This window comes from Schistocerca nitens, chromosome 2 (assembly GCF_023898315.1).
Source record: "Schistocerca nitens isolate TAMUIC-IGC-003100 chromosome 2, iqSchNite1.1, whole genome shotgun sequence".
In the NCBI taxonomy this organism is placed as follows: Eukaryota; Metazoa; Arthropoda; class Insecta; order Orthoptera; family Acrididae; genus Schistocerca; species Schistocerca nitens.
Window position 1 is genome coordinate 871893112 of NC_064615.1, and position 22397 is coordinate 871915508.

At 47.2% G+C, this 22397-nt stretch overlaps 1 protein-coding gene across 1 annotated transcript in view; it reads right to left on the reverse strand.

The window, feature by feature from the left end:
- Positions 1-3032: 3032 nt before the first annotated feature.
- Positions 3033-22397, reverse strand: part of LOC126235403 (putative ankyrin repeat protein RF_0381) — a 156878-nt gene continuing 137513 nt past the window's right edge. Inside the window, exon 5 of the mRNA XM_049944124.1 lies at positions 3033-3214. Within this exon, the coding sequence (XP_049800081.1) occupies positions 3033-3214 (182 nt within the window). The remainder of the gene's footprint in view (positions 3215-22397) is intronic.

The window sequence follows — 22397 nt, forward strand, 5'->3', positions numbered from 1 at the left end:
AGATGGCTCCTCTGGGACTACATTGTAATTGTCTGTGGCGTTTCAGTTATCAGTGAAGTACTAGGATGTGATGGCTGTTTCAATTGAATGGTCATCAGCGTTCCAAGAAATGAAGTGTGGCTTCTTGGAATGTGAATGATGTCATAATTAAGGGGGAAAAGGCTTGTCACGTGATGATGATGTCGTAGATAAGGGGATGTGGCTTGTGACTTCATGGGTAGTAGGGCTATAGATCTTCTAGCCCACTTGCGCTTTTCATTGTCATTTAAGGGCATTTTTGATCCAGAATCGGCACAGTATTCCTATTCACGACGTCTATCTTACTGATGCACTGAACTGTGATGGCTTGCATGCAGAACCTGTGACATTATGCGCAACGGAATTTCTCTGTGGCGCTCGTACAGTGACGAACTTCCTTACGAGCTGAATGAAATTATATTTTATTTACGTGATTATATGTGAAGTACACAGCTTCAAATGAGCGGAAGGGCATATAATTGGATGTGATAGGGATGGAATTACGGAAAATTATGCTCGGACTGCACCAAACATTACACTAACTTAGATTACCTATGTATTAATGCAAAAAACAGCAAAGATATTAAGGTTACAACTCAGACATTAATACTTATATTAGCTTATATTGCCAAAGTTGACAATACACAATGCATCGCCACATGCTACTGAGACACGATATACACAAAATCATACAACAACTGGTATTGCTATGAGCACGGAGGAACAAAGAAAGAGTAAATTATGAGGACATGCTAAATCTGGACATCCATATGGGTTTGTACACACATTGAATTACCAGGTTGTCATTAAACAAGTTAAGATTTAAGTGCAGGACCAGAAATCGCCATTTACTTACAAACTCACAAGTACATTTTTGAAAGGACATCATATCGGTCAAACTGTGACCTGAGTTTCTCTGTGTAGTTAGCATGAGGAATAAGAATAACTGCTAAATATACTAGCTCTGCAATATAGCTCCCAGATACTTTCCAAGAAGTACCTTGAATACGTGGCTGCAAGTCAGTATCGCAAGAGAACGTAACATTTGAACTCTCCTGTAATAATGAAAGACAGGCTGAAGTGATTTCACAGCAAGCGTAATGGCGATGAAAGTTTTCGTTACCAACTCCAATGCATATGGCGTGCAACACATACGGTCCTTGAAGCGGCTCAGACTGGTCCTTCATCCACAAAGGCGACAAGCAGAGTGTTAATTCTAAGCCTGCATTCCAATCACATCCCAGATCTAATGAGATCGATTGTGAGAGAAACAAAGATCTGTATCGTACACGTCGACAAATTTATGTGAGCTGTGAAGAGCGGCGGTAGGTAACAAACACTTTGACACTTTCCGGTCTTCATACAGGCTAGGTAATTTGCGACTTAGAAAATAATCTCATTGGATTCAGTGGCTTCAGTTCTTTTCTTCCCTTTATGCTCGGATCTGGTAAGGACAGTTAGTCTCACTTACGAGGTAATTGCAGAGCAGTCGATTTACGGCACCGCTCCTAGAACTGTTTGCAGACGCCTAGTCCGGAGCTGAGTTGACGGTCTGAACCAGAGACTTTGTCGGTTCTGTGACGAGCTGTAAATTCTTCGAGCTACACTTGTCTTTTAGATTTGGAGCAACTTCCCGAGACCACCAGTACAAAAACCATCATATTAAGGAATTATTTCAACAGATCTCATGACAAATCTCCTAGTGGGAATCAGAAAATATTAGTTGTTAACTGTCGGAACATCTGCGGTCCTCCACACATCATTCAAGGAAGTGAATGTTGGTTGAAAACAGACGTAGAGATTAGGGAAATTTTCGGTAACACTTAAAACATATACTGGAAAACAGATTAGACTCATCTGTGGAGAAGAGTATTTATATCAACAACCAATAAAGTTAGATCTAGCGAGGTCTAAAAAGAGTCAGATTGCGAACTAATACGTAAAAGTGTAATCCAAGCCACTGTAAAGATTTCGGATGTTTCTATCGAACACTAAGATTCACACATTGATTGTAGACTCATTCAGAGGAAGTATTAACTTGATTGCACCAAAATACCCTGAGTGGATGGTAGTTGTAAGTGGTGACTAAACATCCCAGTAACAACTGGGTCAGCTAGACATACGTTAGTGGCAATATGAACACGTAGCCTAGTAAAGTATCACTGCATACATGTTCTAGAATCTGCCTCAAACAACTGGTCCAAGATCCCACATGTGTAAGAAATATTTCAGAGTTCCTGGATACAAACAGAACTGATCTTTTGAAGAGTTTCACCTGTGACAGAGAGTTTGGCGACCAGATGCTATTACAGAAGCGATGGCCACCAAAGGAAAAACCGTGACCAAGAATTCCAGAAGAGTGTTTGTGTTTGGCTGAAGCGATAGTTACTCTGAATGTAATCTTATATTGCAGACAAATTAGAAAATATACAGGTTTCCTCTTAGTACTTTCTGATGTTGTTTATCATCAGTATGAAAGTAATTCTTAGATATGAACAGAACATATAAAGTAAATAAATTTTATTGTGAACGATCTGTCAAAGAAAGTAGATGAAATTTATTGTAGTGAAGACTTAATTATACGAACTGACCATGTTTATTTATTACCCCATTCTAAAGAAATAGCCTTGCTGAATTCATTGCGAAAGGTTAGTATGATAACACTCATATGAATAACTATTTCTAAAAGCAGTTAGTGTGTAGAATGAGACATAATGGAATTAATTCATTATTCTACTCTATATAATGTTTCTAACTTTTGATCTATCGCATCATAGGTTGCTATGTACCTGATCAGTGAAACAATATGTCTTTCTTCAGTTCTGTAGAGAAATAAGAGATTTTACATACAGAGAAGTAAATTTATCTACAATAATTTACACGAAAATGCAACACTAATGACTCAGCTCATGGGCTAACTGTATTCAAGCAGTATATCTACTTGGCTTTGCAGCTTTCTAGACAGGTTTCACGATGAGCGTGTTATTAACAACAATATGATTTTCTTTTCAATGTTAACAGCTTCCTGTGTTGAACTGTGTGAGTATGATGGCGTATGTGACGACTGCGGCCACGTATCCCGTCAGCAGCCTGCCGTCCACGCTGAACAGGGAACAGGCGCTGAACTTGACGGGGCTGTGACGCACCTGCTGCGACACCTGGCGTAGCTGCTGGGAGATTTCTTCGCGGCCGCCACCTGCAGAAACAAGTGTCACACGCTGTGGTGATTAGATTGTACACTGCTCAAAATAAGCTTTAAACTATCCTCATGACATTATAGGTTTTCTTTCTTTCTTTTGTCAACACTCCTTTGACCTCAGGAGCACAGTAATTCAGTCAATACAGAAACGAAGGAGACAGTGGACCTCCATTGTCAGTTCAGCTCACTAGAGCGCACAGTCTCCAATCGTGAACTGACAGTGTGATTTGGATACACTGCTTTGTCTGTCAATAAGCCTCACGCCGTCTTTAGAAGGATAAGCCATGCAAACATTGTGGCGTTACGGCAGGAAGGGTTGCCAGAACATGAGGCGTCAGGCCTCACTGCTGGACACCAAAGCTACACCAGCAGAATGCTCAGCTTATATTGTGAGCCATAAAACACTGAAGATTTGCCTCATACTTCTTGCTCAAAGACAACAACACGAGGTGATGACTGCTACCTAAAAATTTTGATTTCTTACCCTAACGAAAGTGCAGTAAGGATTTTGAAAGCAACTGGAAGGTCTATAAATTTTCCCACTATACGCCCATTGCAAACAACAATGAAACCCACCTTCCCCCTCCCCCATCCCCATTAGCTTCATGATGCGCAGGAAGGCGGACAAGAGAATGTATTGAATGCAGCCTGGTCTCTTCAAACAAGTGCAGGATTTGTCTCACACTTCCTAAGAAAACAATTGGAAGTTATTATTGGTTGGCAGATCCTGAAGTATTCTTCAACTGCCTAATGGGAAAGTACGATAATGCAGCACCTTTGTTATTCTGATTATAATGCAAAGTTCCTTCGGCCATGCATGCCTGTCCAAAGGAACAGGCACTGTGGCGACCACAGCCATTACGAAACACATCAAATGAATTCGCAATTGCAAACAAGGACTATCATCAGCGGTAGAATGGAATGACGGCAATGAAAATTTGTGCCGGACCGGGACTCGAACCTGGATTTCCCGCTTATCGCGAGCGGTCGCCTTACCATTTGGCTATCCGTGCACGACTCACGGCCACACCCAAAGTTCCATATGTCGTCAACCATGTGTTTACGACCTGGACTCGTACATCAATTACGTATATTCCCGTACAGGTCAGACGTTGTACTTGAAAGTCGCTTCCCCGGTGTCGGCAGATAAATACGATATTGCAGTGCCTGTGTTATTCTGATTAAGATGCAAAGTTCCTTTGGACATGCATGCATGTCCGAACGAAGAGGCACTGTGGCTACCACAGCCGTTACGAAACAAAAAAATGGCTCTCACCACTATGGGACTTAACATCTATGGTCATCAGTCCCCTACAACTTAGAACTACTTAAACCTAACTAACCTAAGGACATCACACAACACCCAGCCATCACGAGGCAGAGAAAATCCCTGACCCCGCCGGGAATCGAACCCGGGAACCCGGGCGTGGGAAGCGAGAACGCTACCGCACGACCACGAGATGCGGGCGTTACGAAACACATCAAATGATTTGTTACATGTCTGAATTGACCATTGGCGCTTCCAAACACTTTAACAACTATTTTACAAGTGCTTAACGGAACAATTAAATGTGCTCAGGTTATCAGGGTGTGCCTAATGTAAATAGTTTGTGTCAAAAAATTTCGTGAAACTCTTTCTGAGAGTGTGCTCACTCGCTTACCATTCCCACAACCCGCACTCTTAAGCTATTTCAGTAGCAATGTGATTAAAACTGACGCACAGTGAACTAATACGATAGTAGTACCTAGTGATAAGTATCACAGACACAAATGAATCACTTATTTTGCAGATTCTAAAACACATGGATTTGTGGGGCAATTCGAATTTGTCTAAGACAGAAACAGATGTAACCCTGCTAGCATTGCAGAAAAATGAGACGAGATAATTAAGAAGTCAGATTACCGAATCATTCTCTGAGGAACACCTTACCCGCAACACTTACAAACGTCATGATACATATAAGCCCCTCATGAAGGAATAACATAACAACAAAAATTGATCGATGTAGCAGAACGTTTTCTGAACTGTTGCATCTGGATTAGTACTGAAAAAGCACGAGATAGCGAAACATTCATTGATGCTTTGGTGCACGGGAAGGCGTCGTCGTTGAGTGATTGTAGGAGGATACAAGATGACTTGGACAGGGTTTGTGATTGGTGTAAAGAATGGCAGCTAACCCTAAATATAGATAAATGTAAATTAATGCAGATGAATAGGAAAAAGAATCCCGTAATGTTTGAATACTCCATTAGTAGTGTAGCGCTTGACACAGTCACGTCGATTAAATATTTGGGCGTAACATTGCAGAACGATATGAAGTGTGACAAGCATGTAATGGCAGTTGTGGGGAAGGCAGACAGTCGTCTTCGGTTCATTGGTAGAATTTTGGGAAGATGTGGTTCATCTGTAAAGGATACCGCTTATAAAACACTAATACGACCTATTCTTGAGTACTGCTCGAGCGTTTGGGATCCCTATCAGGTCGGATTGAGGGAGGACATAGAAGCAATTCAGAGGCGGGCTGCTAGATTTGTTACTGGTAGGTTTGATCATCACGCGAGTGTTACGGAAATGTTTCAGGAACTCGGGTGGGAGTCTCTGGAGGAAAGTAGGCGTTCTTTTCGTGGATCGCTACTGAGGCAATTTAGAGAACCAGCATTCGAGGCTGACTGCAGTAAAATTTTACTGCCGCCAACTAATATTTCGCGGAAAGACCACAAAGATAAGATAAGAGAGATTAGGGCTCGTACAGAGGCATATAGGCAGTCATTTTTCCCTCGTTCTGTTTGGGAGGGGAACAGGGAGAGAAGATGCTAGTTTTGATACGAGGTACCCTCCGCCACGGACCGTATGATGGATTGCGGAGTATGTATGTAGATGTAGATGTAGATTCTCCAACGAGACAATATCACTGCTCACTTAAGCACTTCAACACACTTAAAGAAGAAATGAACACGACCAATGAAATTGGCATTCGAAAGACTTTTGCACTGAACGTTAGTAGTCTAACGATGTCGCAATACACAGTCTAACAGAAAAAGTGAAGCATCCAAAATACATTGTTGGATGTCACTGAAACTTTGTACACGTACACACTATCAGTTTCTTGACAACTGCATCGTACAATGCATGTCTTCAGAATGAGATTTTCAGTCTCCAGCGGGTTCCTGGCAGATTAAAACTGTGTGGTGGACCGGGACTCGAACTCGGCACCTTTGCCTTTCGCGGTCAAGTGCGCTACCATCTGAGCAACCCAATCACGACTCACGACCCGTCCTCACAGCTCTAATTCCGCCCGTACCTCGTCTCCTACGTTCCAAACTTCACAGAAGCTCTCCTTTCTTCCAGGAGTGCTAGTTCTGCAAGGTCTGCTGGAGAGTTTCTGTGAAGTTTGGAAGATAGGAGATTAGGTACTGGCCCAAGGCAAAGGTCCCGAGTTCGAGTACCGGTCCACCACACAGTTTTAATCTGCCAGGAAGTTTCAATGCATGTCTTGCTTCTATTGTTTTCTCTGTACTACGCCTGTCTTAGCTAATGCGATGCATATGGAAGATGGGTTACCGCTGTTAATAGCGGGTGGCGTTTGACAGCAAACGTGCGGGTGAGGCCTTCTTGTTAGTCATGATTTTTTCGGTAGTCCCTCCGGCCCTCGACATTAGTTCCAGTGGCGACCACGTATACACAGGAACTCATTGCGTTTCACGCGGCTGTCTGCTGGGCTTCCACAACATAGTAAGCTACTTTTGAGGTTCATACATTGGCGTTCTAAGGCTTCTGCGTCTTCATTTTAATTTCTTAAGCCCATAGCAGGTGTCTAGTCGTTCACAGTTGGTTCATAGGTTACATTAGGCTGGGGACGTGTGCTTTTTTGCTGTTACATTCATGTTTTATCGGTTAGGCCGCGTTTACTCGATGTGGTACTGGTTGACTCAGAGGACTTTTTTGTGCCCTACCCGCACGGAATCTCGCGTGCTACTTGATAAATTTGCTGGATTTTTTTACACGACTGGTATGAATCAGGGTATAACCTGATGTTCACACTTGTATGGAGCATTTTAATGTTAATTAATTTTATGAAGAATCCCTCCTAGTTTTCCTTTTTTTGTGTAGTGCCTGAACATGGGATTTATGTCCTGAAATCCGGGTCGTGCGTACGATTTTATCCAAATAAACGATTTGTAAAGTATACAACTGGAGCAAATTGAATCATTACGATAAAAGATTAGAGTTGCACTTTTCTGTGAGAGGTAGAATAGCCTCCAGACTGCGTACATGCTGTTCATATTTCGTGCTATCGCCAATCCTAGTAAGGTATTAAGGGCTGTGAGAAACATTATATGTTGAGTACTCAGAATAAAGGGCACGTAGGTGCCGCGTATGGGACAGCATTATCGGCACCTAATAGAGCTTCACTGTGGATCTCCATTTTGCTATTTGGTCGAATCGTGCAATTAGACGTGCCAGTGGCCTGATGTTGGACAGCATAGGAACGTGGGGACAGGCATACTCGCTGTCAGTATTCTGGTCGACTACGCCTGACCACCGCAAGGGGGGATCGCCGTATTGTGCTCCAAGCACATCGTAACCCGTTCACATCCACGCCTGCCATCCTAGAGTAAGCAAAGATCATCTCCAATATTTTTTCATCCCACACCATTGACAGAAGACTAGAAGGAGCCAGACTAGGGAATTACCGGCCCATGCGTAGGCTACCGTTAGCTCAATACAAACGTTTGCGTTTACTGTGATGTCGTGACTGTGACTGGGAAGCATGGGTTGCTGACGAGTGGCGCCACGTTGTGTTGAAGGATTGACTGTGGTTCTCCACTACTCCACATGACAATCGCCGCTGACTATGGCGGCGACCTGGCGAGATATCCCGGGATTCTAATGTTCGGGCGTCACGATGTGGGAAGCCATCGGGTATGACTTCAAGGCATGGCTGGTACTGGTCGAGGTAAATCTGACGGCGCAACGCTGCGTTTTGGACATACTGCTCAAAATGGTTCAAATGGCTCTGAGCACTATGGGACTCAACTACTGAGGTCATAAGTCCCCTAGAACTTAGAACTACTTAAACCTCACTAACCTAAGGACAACACACACATCCATGCCCGAGGCAGGATTCGAACCTGCGACCGTAGCGGTCGCGTGGTTTCAGACTGTAGCGCCAGAACCGCTCGGCCACCAGCGGCCGGCGGACATACTGCGTCATCATGTGTTATCCCTCATGCGACAGTATCGTGGTGCCACTTTTCAGCAGTGCAATGTTCGTCCATACATGCAACGTGTCTCTATCAACTGCCTGCAAGATGTCGAGGTACAGCTGCGGCCAAGGTCGCCACGTCTGTTCCCAACAGAACCAGCTCGGACTCTTTTCTGTCACAATGCCAGTAGCGGGACACGAAAAACAAATTTCTACACTTGTGGGTCGTTTCGCCTCAGGAGAGGATAAAACTACTTTATGACCGATTCAAGCATCCCATCCAGAGGGAGCACAATGTCAATATTAATATGCGGGTTCATACAGCCAAGTTCTTTGCAAATTTGGTTCGGCATTGAAATCATGGAAATAACATCACACACCCTATCAAGCCATGAATTTTTATTTCGTTTCCCCTTCCCTTCTGGGTGCTTCACTTTTTTGTCAGGCAGCAAATAAATCCAGAACTATACATGAATATGAAGTACATCACGAAATAAGCAAACTGAGGTCAAACTAAGCTTATCTTGTAATAGGACAGTAGAGTTCTTTAAATCTTCTTAATAACCAGCTAACTGCATACCGGGAAAAAATCGAGTCTCTTGAATTCTGGACGTTTTATCGACATGGTCCGGCAGATAGGCGCAGTTTGAATTGGGCTGGTTGGTTGATTCGGCGGAGGGGACCAAACAGTGAGTTCATCGGTCCCATCGGATTAGGGAAGGAAGACGGACGTGCCCTTTCAAAGGAACAGTCCCGGCATTTGCCTCAAGTGATTTAGGGAAATCAAGGAAAATCTAAATCAGCATGGTCGGACGCGGGTTTGAACCGTCGTCCTCCCGAAGGCGAGTCCAGTGTGCTAGCCATTGCGACACCTAGCTCGGTATTTAATTTAGAAAACATTAAAATTTAAGGGCGAGCACCAACCTATTGGGTCTATTTACACGAGAGCCAGTACAATTCTGCGTGAATTACGATAATCTCAACAAGGATAACCGATCTCCCACGAGGAATAGATGTCCGATTTTGAGCGATGTAATCGTGTAATGACGAATGGAAAAATTGGTAGAAGCCGACCTCGGTGAAGATAAGTTTGGATTCCGCAGAAATGTTGGAACACGTGAGGCAATACTGACCCTACGATTTATCTTAGAAAATAGATTAAGGAAAGGCTAACCTACGTTTCTAGCATTTGTAGACTTAGAGAAAGCTTTTGACAATGTTGATTGGAATGCTCTCTTTCAAATTCTGAAGGTGGCAGGGGTAAAATACAGGGAGTGAAAGGCTATTTACAATTTGAACGGAAACCAGATGGCAGTTATAAAAGTCGAGGGGCATGAAACGGAAGCAGTGGCTGGGAAGGGAGTGAGACAGGGTGGTGGCCTATCGCCAATGTTATTCAATCTGTATATTGAGCAAACAGTAAAGAAAACAAAAGAAAAATTCGGAGTAGGTATTAAAATCCATGGAGAAGAAATAAAAACTTTGATGTTCACCGATGACATTGTAATTCTGTCAGAGACAGCAAAGAACCTGGAAGAGCAGCTGTACGGAATGGACAGTGTTTTGAAAGGATGATATGAGATGAACATCAACAAAAGCAAACCGAGGATAATGGAATGTAGTCGAATTAAATCGGGTGATGCTGAGGGAATTAGATTAGAAAATTAGACGCTTAAAGTAGTAAATGATTTTTTGCTATTTGGGGAGCAAAATAACTGATGATGGTCGAAGTAGAGAGGATATAAAATGTAGACTGGCAACGGCAAGGAAAGCGTTTCTGAAGAAGATAAATTTGTTAACATCGAGTGTAGATTTAAGTGTCAGGTAGTCGTTTCTGAAAGTACTTGTATGGAGTGTAGCCATGTATGGAAGTGAAACGTGGACGATAAACAGTTTAGACAAGAAGAGAGTAGAAGCTTTCGAAATGTGGTGCTACAGAAGATGGGTAGATCACGTAACTGAATAGAATTGGAGAGAAGAGAAATTTGTGTCACAACTTGACTAGAAGAAGGGATCGATTGATGGGCATATTCTGAGGCATCAAGGGATCACCAATTTAGTGTTGGAGGGCAGCGTGGAGGGCAAAAATCGTAGAGGGAGACCAAGAGATGAATACACTAAACAGATTCAGAAGGTTGTAGGTTGCAGTAGGTACTGGGAGATGAAGAAGCTTGCACAGGATAGAGTAGCATGAAGAGCTGCATCAAACCAGTCACTGGACTGAAGACCACAACAAGAACAGTCGTGTAATAGCTTCGAACCCAAAATATCGAAAGTGATACTTCGGGAGGCTGTCCCCAATGCCTGAGTCAGCAGTGATCCTGACCAGTAGGTTGGAAGGGAGTCATGCTTCTATTCTGCTATAGTTTTGGGTAGCTCTGAAGAAAGAGATTATTTACTTGTATCGTGCAAAACGAAGGAACGAGAATAGTTCGTAGTATTCAGCTGAAGTTACATTCAATGAGGTTCTTCCTGAATTATACATTTTATCGCATTTTCAAAATATATGTATTCATTTATTAAATTTTTCATTGACAATTCATTACAATTTGAAGTTAATAACTATGCTCGTACCTATATCAGTGGAACTTACCTCAAAGACTGTCTGTCACTGAATATGATTTTTACATCTCTACCGTCTCAAACCACAAACAATATATTTTTAAACAAATTAATTACAAAACCATATTTATTTCCTTAATATAAAAAGCGTGTCTGTGAAATAAGACAGCGGTTCAGTGTGCAACCACAAAAACCTTCAGTCGTATGCCCATTAGCACTAAATGTCTGAGAGGTAGCGAATAAAATGTAAAATCTGAACTGAAATTCTAATATTCTGGTTCTGCACCTCCATGGGGATCGATCTGGAGAGGGGTGGCGATATCCGCAACTCCAGGGTTGCAAGAAACACGTTGCATGGGATGGCCATTAGACCTCTAGAAGAACTTATAGTAAATAACCGGCTCCGGGGTGGATCGGCAATTCATGTCTCCTCATTGAAGCTCTCTGAGCACTATGGGACTTAACATCTATGGTCATCAGTTCCCTAGAACTTAGAACTACTTAAACCTAACTAACCTAAGGACAGCACACAACACCCAGCCATCACGAGGCAGAGAAAATCCCTGACCCCGCCGGGAATCGAACCCGGGAACCCGGGCGTGGGAAGCGAGAACGCTACCGCACGACCACGAGATGCGGGCTCCTCATTGAAGCCTTTTTCGAGATTTTCTGGACTTGGCCTTTGATCTGAATCTCTGTTTATTCATCTGTTGTTGTGCAAGGCGATTCTGGTTTCGTCCTCCGTTACGGATGTGAGCTCAGGTTACTTGGAGTCGTGACGTTCGCTCTCAACAGCATTTTCGTCTATCCACGTTGCCTCGATCTTGCTTTCCATTCGCTTACAAGTTTATTGCACTGGCCTGCTTACATTTTATCGGGTTGCGACACAAAATAATCTCTCCTCTATCCTGTTCTATGTGATGCGGGAACTTTTACTGAAAACCTAGGAGCATGTGTAGTGCAACAGACAGATTTTTACAGTTTTTTTTTATTATGAATACTTCATTATGTTCCTCTAGCAGAGTGTGTTGCATAAAATCCAAATATTTTGATGTTTTGCATTATTTGATATATGTTTCACTTACAGCATGAGCAGTATCAACGACAATGTTTTTGTTCGTAAATCCAGTACATTACGTACTTAAAAATCTGTTAATGGCTAATATGTAGTTGAACAGACAAACGTATTATGTTTATGTACCCTGTAATGTGACACATGATCTCAACAAACATATCACAAATCATATAAAAATTGTGGGATTAACTGACCTCATGCGTGTCATAAAACATAATCCAACTTGTCCTTGAACGCTTTCTGGCTCTATCGATCCTTGACAGCAGTCGTGTTTTCCTGCTATTAACGAGTCGCAGTAGCCAGCTTTACTTCCGAAGGAACCTTTTAGAACGTCACACGTGGGTATAATGTCACACACTGAAGAGCATATCAATATGCCACTAATTAGAGTACCAAAGCCGAAAGTAAGTTTTGCAATCACTGGTTTTGTACCGAACATATTACCTATTCCAACACCATACCGTTAACAACACACAATATAGCACAATTGCAATAATAAAGTGTACATCTACAAACCTGCGGTGTTCCAAATGAGTAATGCTTCGGCGAATATAGCTGTCTTATTTGCTTCTGATGATGTCACTTGACAGGTAACAACTAAACACATTACTTGTAGAATTAATACTGTGATGATGCTTATCATAAATGGAATTTCAAGTACAAATACATTATATTCCATCAAAAAGAGTGAAATTCCCCAGAACACAAATATTATGGTTGTTAGAAGATTCTGTATTACAAATGCAGCGATTGTGAATGAATAGTCATCATTCAAAGAGGAGGTGATACAGCTTAGTTTCATGTGGTGAACTTGAATCTCCAGTAATCGTTTGCGTGGTGTTACTAAGTGTCTCTGTGCGAGATTTAATTGATTCACTGTGGAAACGGAGTGGCCTGCAGATCTTCTGAACAGACTTATTAAGTCCAGCCGTCTGTGCTGCAAATACTCGCAACGGAGATCGGCCACTAGCGCGAAGTTGAGAGATCTGAAGTTTCGGGAGAGGGTCGCACAAAGTACCAAGAACTGGAGTAAGACTAGAAATGTAACAAAAGTGTCAACAAGGACAATGGAAAGAAATAGGTATTTTCGAATGTAACAGTGGCCGATGCTAGCAATTAAGGCGAAGAAACTCAAAAATGACACAGTAATAAGGAAAACCTTTATTTTCCCGTCTTCTGGCCTGACGACACGTCCAAACACTGTCTCTGGTACGTGAATATCTTCAATCAGCTCCTCAAATGTTTTCTTACAGTGGTACCAGCAGTGAAGCATGACAGCAGGTGTTGCAATAGTGATCAATACAGTGACGACTGAACCTGGTAAGAACCAGCGACGCCACGCTTCGTGATTTACTGAGCGACTCAAGTCTTGCAACGCACAGAGGCCGAGGTACAGAATTACTGCTAAGACAGAGAGACTGTAGAGACGGGAGCAGACAGCGAGCAGACACCCAAGAGGGCGAAACGGGGACGCTCCAGACAAGGCAGACAGCAGTAGCACCGCCTGCAGACCCTTAGGAAGGCCTGCACGGCTCGGAGGAGGCGCCATCTCTCCCTTCTTCGAATGTAGACTGATATGGCGCAGACTTTGCTCTTTCCATTTCATTAGTGAACTGGAATTCAAACCCATTAGTTAATGAGACAACGTCAATCAAAAATGCACTGAGCGTAACTGTTGACAGTAGATTGGAAAGATATTACTTCAGTGGACTGTCAGCAAACCACTATCATCGGAGTTATTAACTGTTCTTCCACATTAGGCATTACATGTTTTCAGCAACAACTGACAAATATTATATCGGTCAAACAGGACGCTCTTTTAAATTAAGGTATAAAGAACACTCACAGCCACGAAAGAAAACGGCTTTGGGACAGCATTTATCTGATACTGGTCATTCCATAGGAAGCAATGAGAGTTGTATGCGTATTCTTCACAGAGTGGATAAAGGCCGTGCTCTTAATTTGTTAGAGGAGCTTGAAATTTATAAAGCAATCAAATAGAGAACCAACTAAACGGCGTAACTAGCAAAATGACTTTGTGCTCAATGCCTGCTTTGCTTTTATTTGACAATGCTTTACTCTAATCACTTTTTTTTTTTAAGTGTGTGGTGTTGGTGCTGAAGTCTGATCAACTTCGTTGATTTTTACTTCTGTAGGGAATGGAAAGGGTAAAAATTTTCGCTTTATTTATTTATTCTTCTTTCAGCTTTAGTTGGGGCACACAGAAGGGTCTTTTAACTCACTGCTTTTGGTGTGTATTTGAAAACATGTGTGTAGAAGTGCTAAAGGACTTTATGTCCTTAAATTATGGAGAATTACGTAGGGATAACATTTACGGAGGCTCAAATACTGTCGCCTTTGGTACTTTATATTGGTGGTTGCGTTAAGGGCTCTACCGTATCTAATGAGATGTACTGTTGCTTATCATGTCCAGCCTCCGAAATAAGGTTCTTGCCTTCTCCTTGAACTTGTCTGAAAGGCATGATTCCGGATCCACCATTGGGCTCCAATGATCCATCATACACACGCTAATCACTGCTTTTTTTTCTTTATTGTCATTTTGAAACCTGTATACAGGCAGGCCTGCAGCAGCATACTACGCCGCTCTTTGGCCGCAGAGAAACACAAAGATACAATGAAGACAATTAGAGAAAAAACATGGTGGTCATATAAAGGGAGACAAACACTTTTTAAAAGACAAGGTGCCGTTCACGATCGTAGAGTCCAAGATAAAATTGTTCAGACACTTGGACACAGACAGAAACGAAAATTGTCGCACGTGAATGTAGGTGCACAAAACGAATAACACTGAACCACTTAAGCACAAAACGATGGCACACACAGAACACGGGGCGTTGATCTCTGACGCGCGAATATTCACTAATCGTGTACGAGTCCGGGGACCTGCCAAGAGAGGAGGAGGGGGGGGTGGGAGAGGAAGTGGGGAGAGCAGATGCCATGGGCAGGGGAGAGAGGGGGAAGGGAGGAAGCGGGAGGGGAAGCCAGGGGGAAGAGGGGGTGGAGGGAGGGGACGGGGGAAAAGGAAAAGGAAGGGAGGGAGGGTGCCTAAAGGAAAGGACACAGGAAGTGGGGGGAGGATCAAAGTTGATAGGAGGGGTAGATGGAGGGGAGGAGGACATCATCAGGGAGGGGGAGCTGGCGGAAGCCACCTTGGGAGAGGGTAAGGAGGGTGGAGAGATGGAGACCAGGTGGGACGTGGGAATACAGGCGCGGCAGCAGACGGGGGTGGGAGAGGATGGGTGAGACAAGCGGATGAGGAGGATCGAGTTTGCGGGAGGTGTACAGGATCCGTATCCTTTCAAGGAAAAGGAGGAGGTGGGGGAAGGGGATGAGATCGTACAGGATCCGCGTGGGGGAGGGGAGACGGATGCGATAGGCGAGGCGGAGAGCATGGCGTTCAAGGATTTGGAGAGATTTATAAAAGGTAGGGGGGGGGGCGGAGATCCAAGCCGGATGGGCATAACAAAGGATAGGGCGGATGAGGGATTTATAGGTGTGTAGGAAGGTGGAGGGGTCCAGACCCCACGTACGGCCGGAAAGGAGCTTGAGGAGACGGAGTCTGGAGTGTGCCTTGGCTTGGATTGTCCGGAGATGGGGGCTAATCACTGCTTTTTTTTTTTTCTTTATTGTGATTTTTATCACCTTACACAAGGCGGGCTGTCAGCAGCTGAGTACACCGCTCTTCAGCCTTGAGATTTACAATAAGTAATAAATAGAGGGGACACAGAGAATACAATCAAAATGGCGGGCAAAACAATGTAGACACCAAAAAACTAAAAACACGGAGCCGTTCACGCCTGACGAGAAAACATCACTGACACTAGTTGACACGGCGCACAAAACAGGGATGATGGCGATGGTACACGTGAACAGTGGCGGCGTTTCGGCGAACAAACACTAAACACAAACGAAGGCACACACACGAGACACTAATGGCGATGACCTCTGGCGCGCGAATGTTCACTGTGCGTGTGCGAGTCCGGGGACCTGCCAAGAGAGGAGGAGGAGGAGGAAGGGGAGTGGGAGAGCGAGAGGGGAGAACAGAGATACCACGGGCAGGGGAGATAGGGGGAGGGAGGAAGGGGAGGGGAAGCCCGGGGGAAGAGGGGTGGGGGGAGGGGACGGGGAAAAGGAAAGAGAAAGGAAGGGAAGAGAAGGGAGGGAGGGTGCCGAAAGGAAAGGACACCAGAAGTGGGGGAGTGCAGGGTCAAAGTTAATAGGAGGGGTAGATGGAGGGAAGGAGGACATCATCAGAGAGGGGGAGCTGGTGGAAGTCACCTCGGGAGAGGGTAAGGAGGGTGGAGAGATGGAGACCGGGTGGGACGTGGGAATACAGGCGCGGCAGCGGGCGGGGGTGGGAGAGGATCGGGGAGACGAGCAGGTGAGGAGGATCGAGTTTACGTGAGGTGTACAGGATCCGTATCCTTTCAAGGAAAAGGAGGAGGTGGGGGAAGGGGATGAGATCGTACAGGATCCGCGTGGGGGAGGGGAGACGGATGCGATAGGCGAGGCGGAGAGCATGGCGTTCAAGGATTTGGAGGGATTTATAAAAGGTAGGGGGGGCGGAGATCCAAGCCGGATGGGCATAACAAAGGATAGGGCGGATGAAAGATTTATAGGTGTGGAGGATGGTGGAGGGGTCCAGACCCCACGTACGGCCGGAAAGGAGCTTGAGGAGACACAGTCGGGAGTGTGCCTTGGCTTGGATTGTCCGGAGATGGGGGCTAATCACAGCTTTTTTTTTTTCTTTATTGTAATTTTAATCACCTCATACAAGGTGGGCTGGCAGCAGCTTAATACGCTGCTCTTCAGCCTTATGGGGTACAATAATATGATTTAGGTGACACAGACAATACAAAAAATGGCAGGCAAAGAAAGTAGTTACAAAAAACAAGAAGCCGTTCACGTTGGACGATAAAACACTAACACTTGTTGACACGGCGCACAAAACACGGAGAACGGCGACGGCACATGTGAACAGTTGAGTTGTAACTGCACGAAACACAAAACGAAGCACACACACTAGACACTGATGGCGATGATCTCCGGTGCGTGAATGTTCACTATGCGTGTGCGAGTCCGGGGACCTGCCAAGAGAGGAGGAGGAGGAGGAAGGGGAGTGGGAGAGGGAGAGGGGAGAGCAGAGATGCCACGGGCAGGGGAGAAAGGGGGGAGGGAGGAAGGGGGAGGGGAAGCCCGGGGGGAAGAGGGGTGGAGGGAGGGGACGGGGGAAAAGGAAAGAGAAGGGAAGGGAAGGGAAGGGAAGGGAGGGAGGGTGCCTAAAGGAAAGGACACCGGAAGTGGGGGGTGGGGCAGGGTCAAAGTTGATAGGAGGGGTAGATGGAGGGGAGGAGGACATCATCAGGGAGGGGGAGCTGGCGGAAGCCACCTTGGGAGAGGGTAAGGAGGGTGGAGAGATGGAGACCAGGTGGGACATGGGCATACAGGCGTGGCAGCGGGCGGGGGTGGGAGAGGATTGGGGAGACGAGCGGGTGAGGAGGATTGAGTTTGCGGGAGGTGTACAGGATCCGTATCCTTTCAAGGAAAAGGAGGAGGTGGGGGAAGGGGATGAGATCGTAGCTAATCACCTTTTTTTTTTTTTTTTCTTTATTGAATTTCAATTCCCCCCGAAGGGGGCGGGCTGGCGGCAGCTTAGTATGCCGCTCTTCAGCCGACAGATTTTGTGACAAAGATCAAGAGAACAAATAATAACAAAACAGGCGATAAAATCGGAGACTTAGAGAGTAACAAGGCGAAAAGAAATCGTGGAACTTAAAACAACAACAGAGGGACGATGATGCTAATAAAAATACATACGAAGCAGACAGGGAAAACAATAGACAATTAAAAAACACGGCGACAGTCTGGATTCTGTTCGCAAAAGACATAAAATTCACACCTAGCGACAGCATGGTTTCTGTTCGCAACACGAGAAAGACAAACAACACTGAATAGTCACTGGAACACTGCACTAAAAAGTTGGCAAATGTGACACCACAGTCGAGAGCAGGTGGGGGGAAACTGGACAGAAGATGGGAATATAAAAAAAGGGGGGAAAGGAGAGTAAAAGCGAAGGGGGGAACCGGGAAAGGAGCTGATGGAGGATAAGGACCCAGAAGAGGGGTGGGGGGCAGACGCGACAGGGAGTGGGGTAGGCAGAGGAGGGGAATACAAAAGGACTGGGGGGGAGAAGGGAGGTAGGGAGAGGTTTAGTGGGGAGAAAACAGGACGGAAGGGGGGGGAAGAGGGAGCCCAGGGAAAGGACAGAGGAAAGGAGGGGGAGTGAGGATCAGAGTTGATAGGAAGGATAAATGGAGGGAGAGAGGGCATCATCCGGGAGGGGGAGTTGACGGAAGCCACCTTGGGAAAGGAGATGGAGGGTGTAGAGATGGAGGGTAGGGGGGACACAACGGTGAAGACGTGGCAGGGGGCGGGGATGGGAGAGGAGAGGAGCAACCAGGGGGTGAGGGGGTTCAAGACAGCGGGAGGTGTAGAGGATGCGGATATGTTCGAGGAAGAGGAGGAGATGGGGGAAAGGAATGAGATCATAGAGGATCCGCGTGGGGGACAGGAGGCGGATACGGAAGGCGAGGCGGAGTGCATGACGCTCAAGGATCTGGAGGGACTGATAGAATTTGGGGGGGGCAGATATCCAGGCAGGACTGGCATAACAGAGGATGGGATGGATTAAGGATTTGTAGGTGTGGAGGATGGTAGAGGGGTGCAACCCCCATGTCCGGCCAGAGAGGAGCTTGAGGAGTCGGAGGCGGTTGCGGGCTTTGGATTGGATGGAGCGGAGATGAGGTATCCAGGTGAGGTGACGGTCAATGGTGAGGCCAAGGTAGGTGAGGGTGGGGGTGAGGCGGACAGGACGTGCGCAGACAGTAAGGGAGAAATCCAGGAGCCGGAAGGAGCGAGTGGTACGACCTACGATGATTGCCTGGGTCTTGGAAGGATTGAGTTTCAGGAGCCATTGGTTACACCATGCAGCAAAAAGGTCAAGGTGATTCTGGAGAAGGCGTTGGGACCGTTGGAGGGTAGGAGCGAGGGCGAGGAATGCGGTGTCATCAGCATATTGCAAGAGGTGTACTGGAGGGGGGGGTTGGGGCATATCTGCCGTGTACAGGAGGTAGAGGAGAGGGGAGAGGACAGAGCCCTGGGGCACACCGGCAGAGGGGTAGAAGGTGTAGGAATTGGCATTATGGATGGTAACATAGGAGGGGCGGTGGGAGAGGAAGGAGGCCACCAGACGGATGTAGTTGATAGGAAGGGCGTAGGTTTGGAGTTTAAACAGGAGACCGGGATGCCAGACACGGTCGTAGGCCTTTTCGAGGTCAAGTGAGACAATAATGGCGGAGCGATGGGAGTTAAGCTGGAGGGAGAGGAGATGAGTGAGGCGGAGGAGTTGGTCATCAGCAGAGAAGGAAGGTCGAAAGCCACATTGGGTGTTTGGGAGGAGGTGGTTTTGGTGGAGGTGGAGATGGATGCGCCGGGAAAGGATGGATTCCAAGAGCTTGCTGAACACCGATGTGAGACAGATAGGACGATAGGAAGAGGCATCAGATGGAGGCTTATTGGGTTTGGAGAACATCAGGATATGGGAGGTTTTCCACAGGTCGGGATAGAAGCCAGTGGCAAGGATGACATTGTAGAGGGTGGCAAGGAGGGAAAGGAAGGAGGGAGGGCAGTGTTTGAGGTGGCGGTAGGTAACGCAGTCATGGCCGGGAGCAGTGTTGCGTTTAGTGCGGAGTGTGAGGCTGATGTCCTGTGTAGTGATGGGAGTGTTAAGTGCAGAAGGTGGGGTGTGGCCCAAGTACTGGAAGCTAGGAGCAAGGGGAGGAACAGAGGTATTCGTACGGTCCATGACATCAGGGAAGAGGGAATAATCAAAGTGGGGATCATCTGGGATGGAAAAAACATCAGAGAGGTGGGAGGCAAAGTGGTTGGCCTTACTGAGGTTGTCAGGAAAGGGACGGTCATTAAGGAGGTGAGGGTACTGGGGGGTGGGGCGGTTCCCAGTAAGGCGGTGGAAAGCAGACCAATACTTGGAAGAGTTGATGGGGAGCGTGGTGTTGAGTTGTGTACATGTCTGGCGCCAGGCTCGGCGTTTCTTCGCAACAAGCAGGTTGCGGATGTGTCGCTGTAATTGCCGGTGGCGGGTAAGTGTATCCCGGTCACGAGTGCGGAGAAAAGAGCAGTAGAGGCGGCGGGACTCTCGAAGGAGAAGGACGGCCTGTGGAGGCAGGGCGGGGCGGTGAGGGTGGGTGGCTTTGGTGGGGATATAGGTGGCGACGGCGTCAGACAAGGTCTGGTGCAGGAAGGCAGCAGTGCGAGAGATGTCGTCAGGAGACTGGAGGGTAAGGTCGTGGCCGTCAACCTGGGTGTGAATGGAATCCCGGTAGGCATCCCAGTTGGCACGGGAGTAATCATGGACAAGTTTAGGAGGGACGGCAGGGTGAGGAGCGTGGCGGGGATGGCGACCGTTAGAGATAGTGAGGAGGACAGGAGCATGGTCACTGCCAATGAGGTCAAGGACATCCGCAGTGATGCGCCCAAGGAGGTTTGGAGAGGCAAGGACCACATCAGGAGTGGTGTTGGATTCGGGCCAGGTGTGCTGAGGCAGGGGAACCAGGTCTCCCTGGAGAGTGGTGAGAAACTGATGCCACCGCCGGAGGTCGGCAGGATCACGGCTGTGGATATTGAGGTCGGCGGCAATCACGTAGGTGGAGAAGGTGCGGTCAATGTGGGCCAGGAAATCGTACGGGATGGGGGTGCGAGGGCGGACATAAATGGTGGCACAGGTGATGGTAAGGGTGGGGAAGAAGAGGCAGAGGGTGAGATGCTCAGCAGGATCGTTAAGGAGAGGTTGGGGCCGGACAGGGAGGTGCTTGAGGTGGCCTATAGCAACTCCGCCACGCGCGAGAGGGTACGGGTTATCGGTGCGGTGTAGAGTGTAAGGAGCCGTGGAGACGGAGATACGGGGTTGAAGGAAGGTTTCATTTAGGATGAAGGCATCCACGCGGTGCTGACGTAGGGTGTGGAGGAAGAGGAGTTTGTGGGTGGGCAAGGAGCGAATGTTGTGGTACAGGATACGGTACGGTTGTTGTACCATGGGAGTGGAGAGTTAGACAAGGGTGGTGAGGGGGGTGAAGGTGAAGTGGGCGTGGTTGTGGGAGTATGTGGCATAGGTGGTAAGATGGAAGATGGAACGGGCAGCGAGGGCAATTTGGGAAAGAGTGTGTGAGCGCTGGAAGGGGTGGATGTTTTGGAGCACTATGGTGGTGAAGCGGATGATGTCCTCAGCAGTAGGGGGAGGGTGGAGCGAGTTGTTGGGGTGGATGGGGTCATCAACAGGACGGACAGGCACGGTGAGCTCAGGGGTTACTGGTGGAGGTTTCGCTTTACACTTCGAGGAGTAGGTAGGATGTGGTTCGTTGCAAGTGTTGCAGGAGGGGGGAGCGGTGAGGTTGGGGCAATGCTTGAGGAAGTGGGAAGCTCTGCAGTGGGGACAAGTAGGGGGGTTCTTGCAGGCTGAGGTAATGTGGTCGTTGTAGGTGAGACAGCGTTGGCAGCGGTAGGATTGGACTGGGGAACGGGAGGGGTCCACCTTATGGCGCTGATTGTAGATGAGGGCTCCCTCGGTGAGGAGGAGGATTCGGTGAATATCCGCATGAGAAAAGTCGGCCCAGCATCATTGAAGATGCGACGGGCCGAGCGGATTTCAATGTCGGGCCGGGAGTTGAGTTCCGCCAACACCTCAGCCTCCGTGAGCACGGGGCTAAGCTTCGTGATCACAGCGGTGAAGGTTGGCGGACGCCGGGGAAATTGGATACGGGGGATGCGGGAGAGGAGATCGGTGTGGAGGGAAGCACTGGGGGATTTTATGAGGACCGAGTCCTTGCGAGGAATCAGTTGGGAGATGGGAGCATTGGGGTAGTATTTCCGGATGGCGAGGGTGCGGGCATCAAGGAATTGAGGGTCAGGATTGGAGAGGACAAAGGTGTGGGTGGCAGGCGTGGCGGGGGCGGGGGTCGGAGCCGCGTCCATGGGGGTGGGTGGGTCACGGGGGCTGGGGGTTTTTTTGGAGGAGACTGCGGGGGAAGGGTCAACATTCAGGCGCTTTGAAGGTTTCGTGGGCACGACCGGGTGGAGAGGGGGCAGGGGTACGGGTTGCAGGGGGAGATGGCGGGGGGCAGGACCACCCTGAGCAGCGGATGACGCAGACGGAGGGGGCGTGGGTGGCACTGAGACTGTGGAACGTCGAGCAGAGATCCGTGCGGGCTTGGAGCCTGTCGGAGGCGGTGCGGGGAGCGGC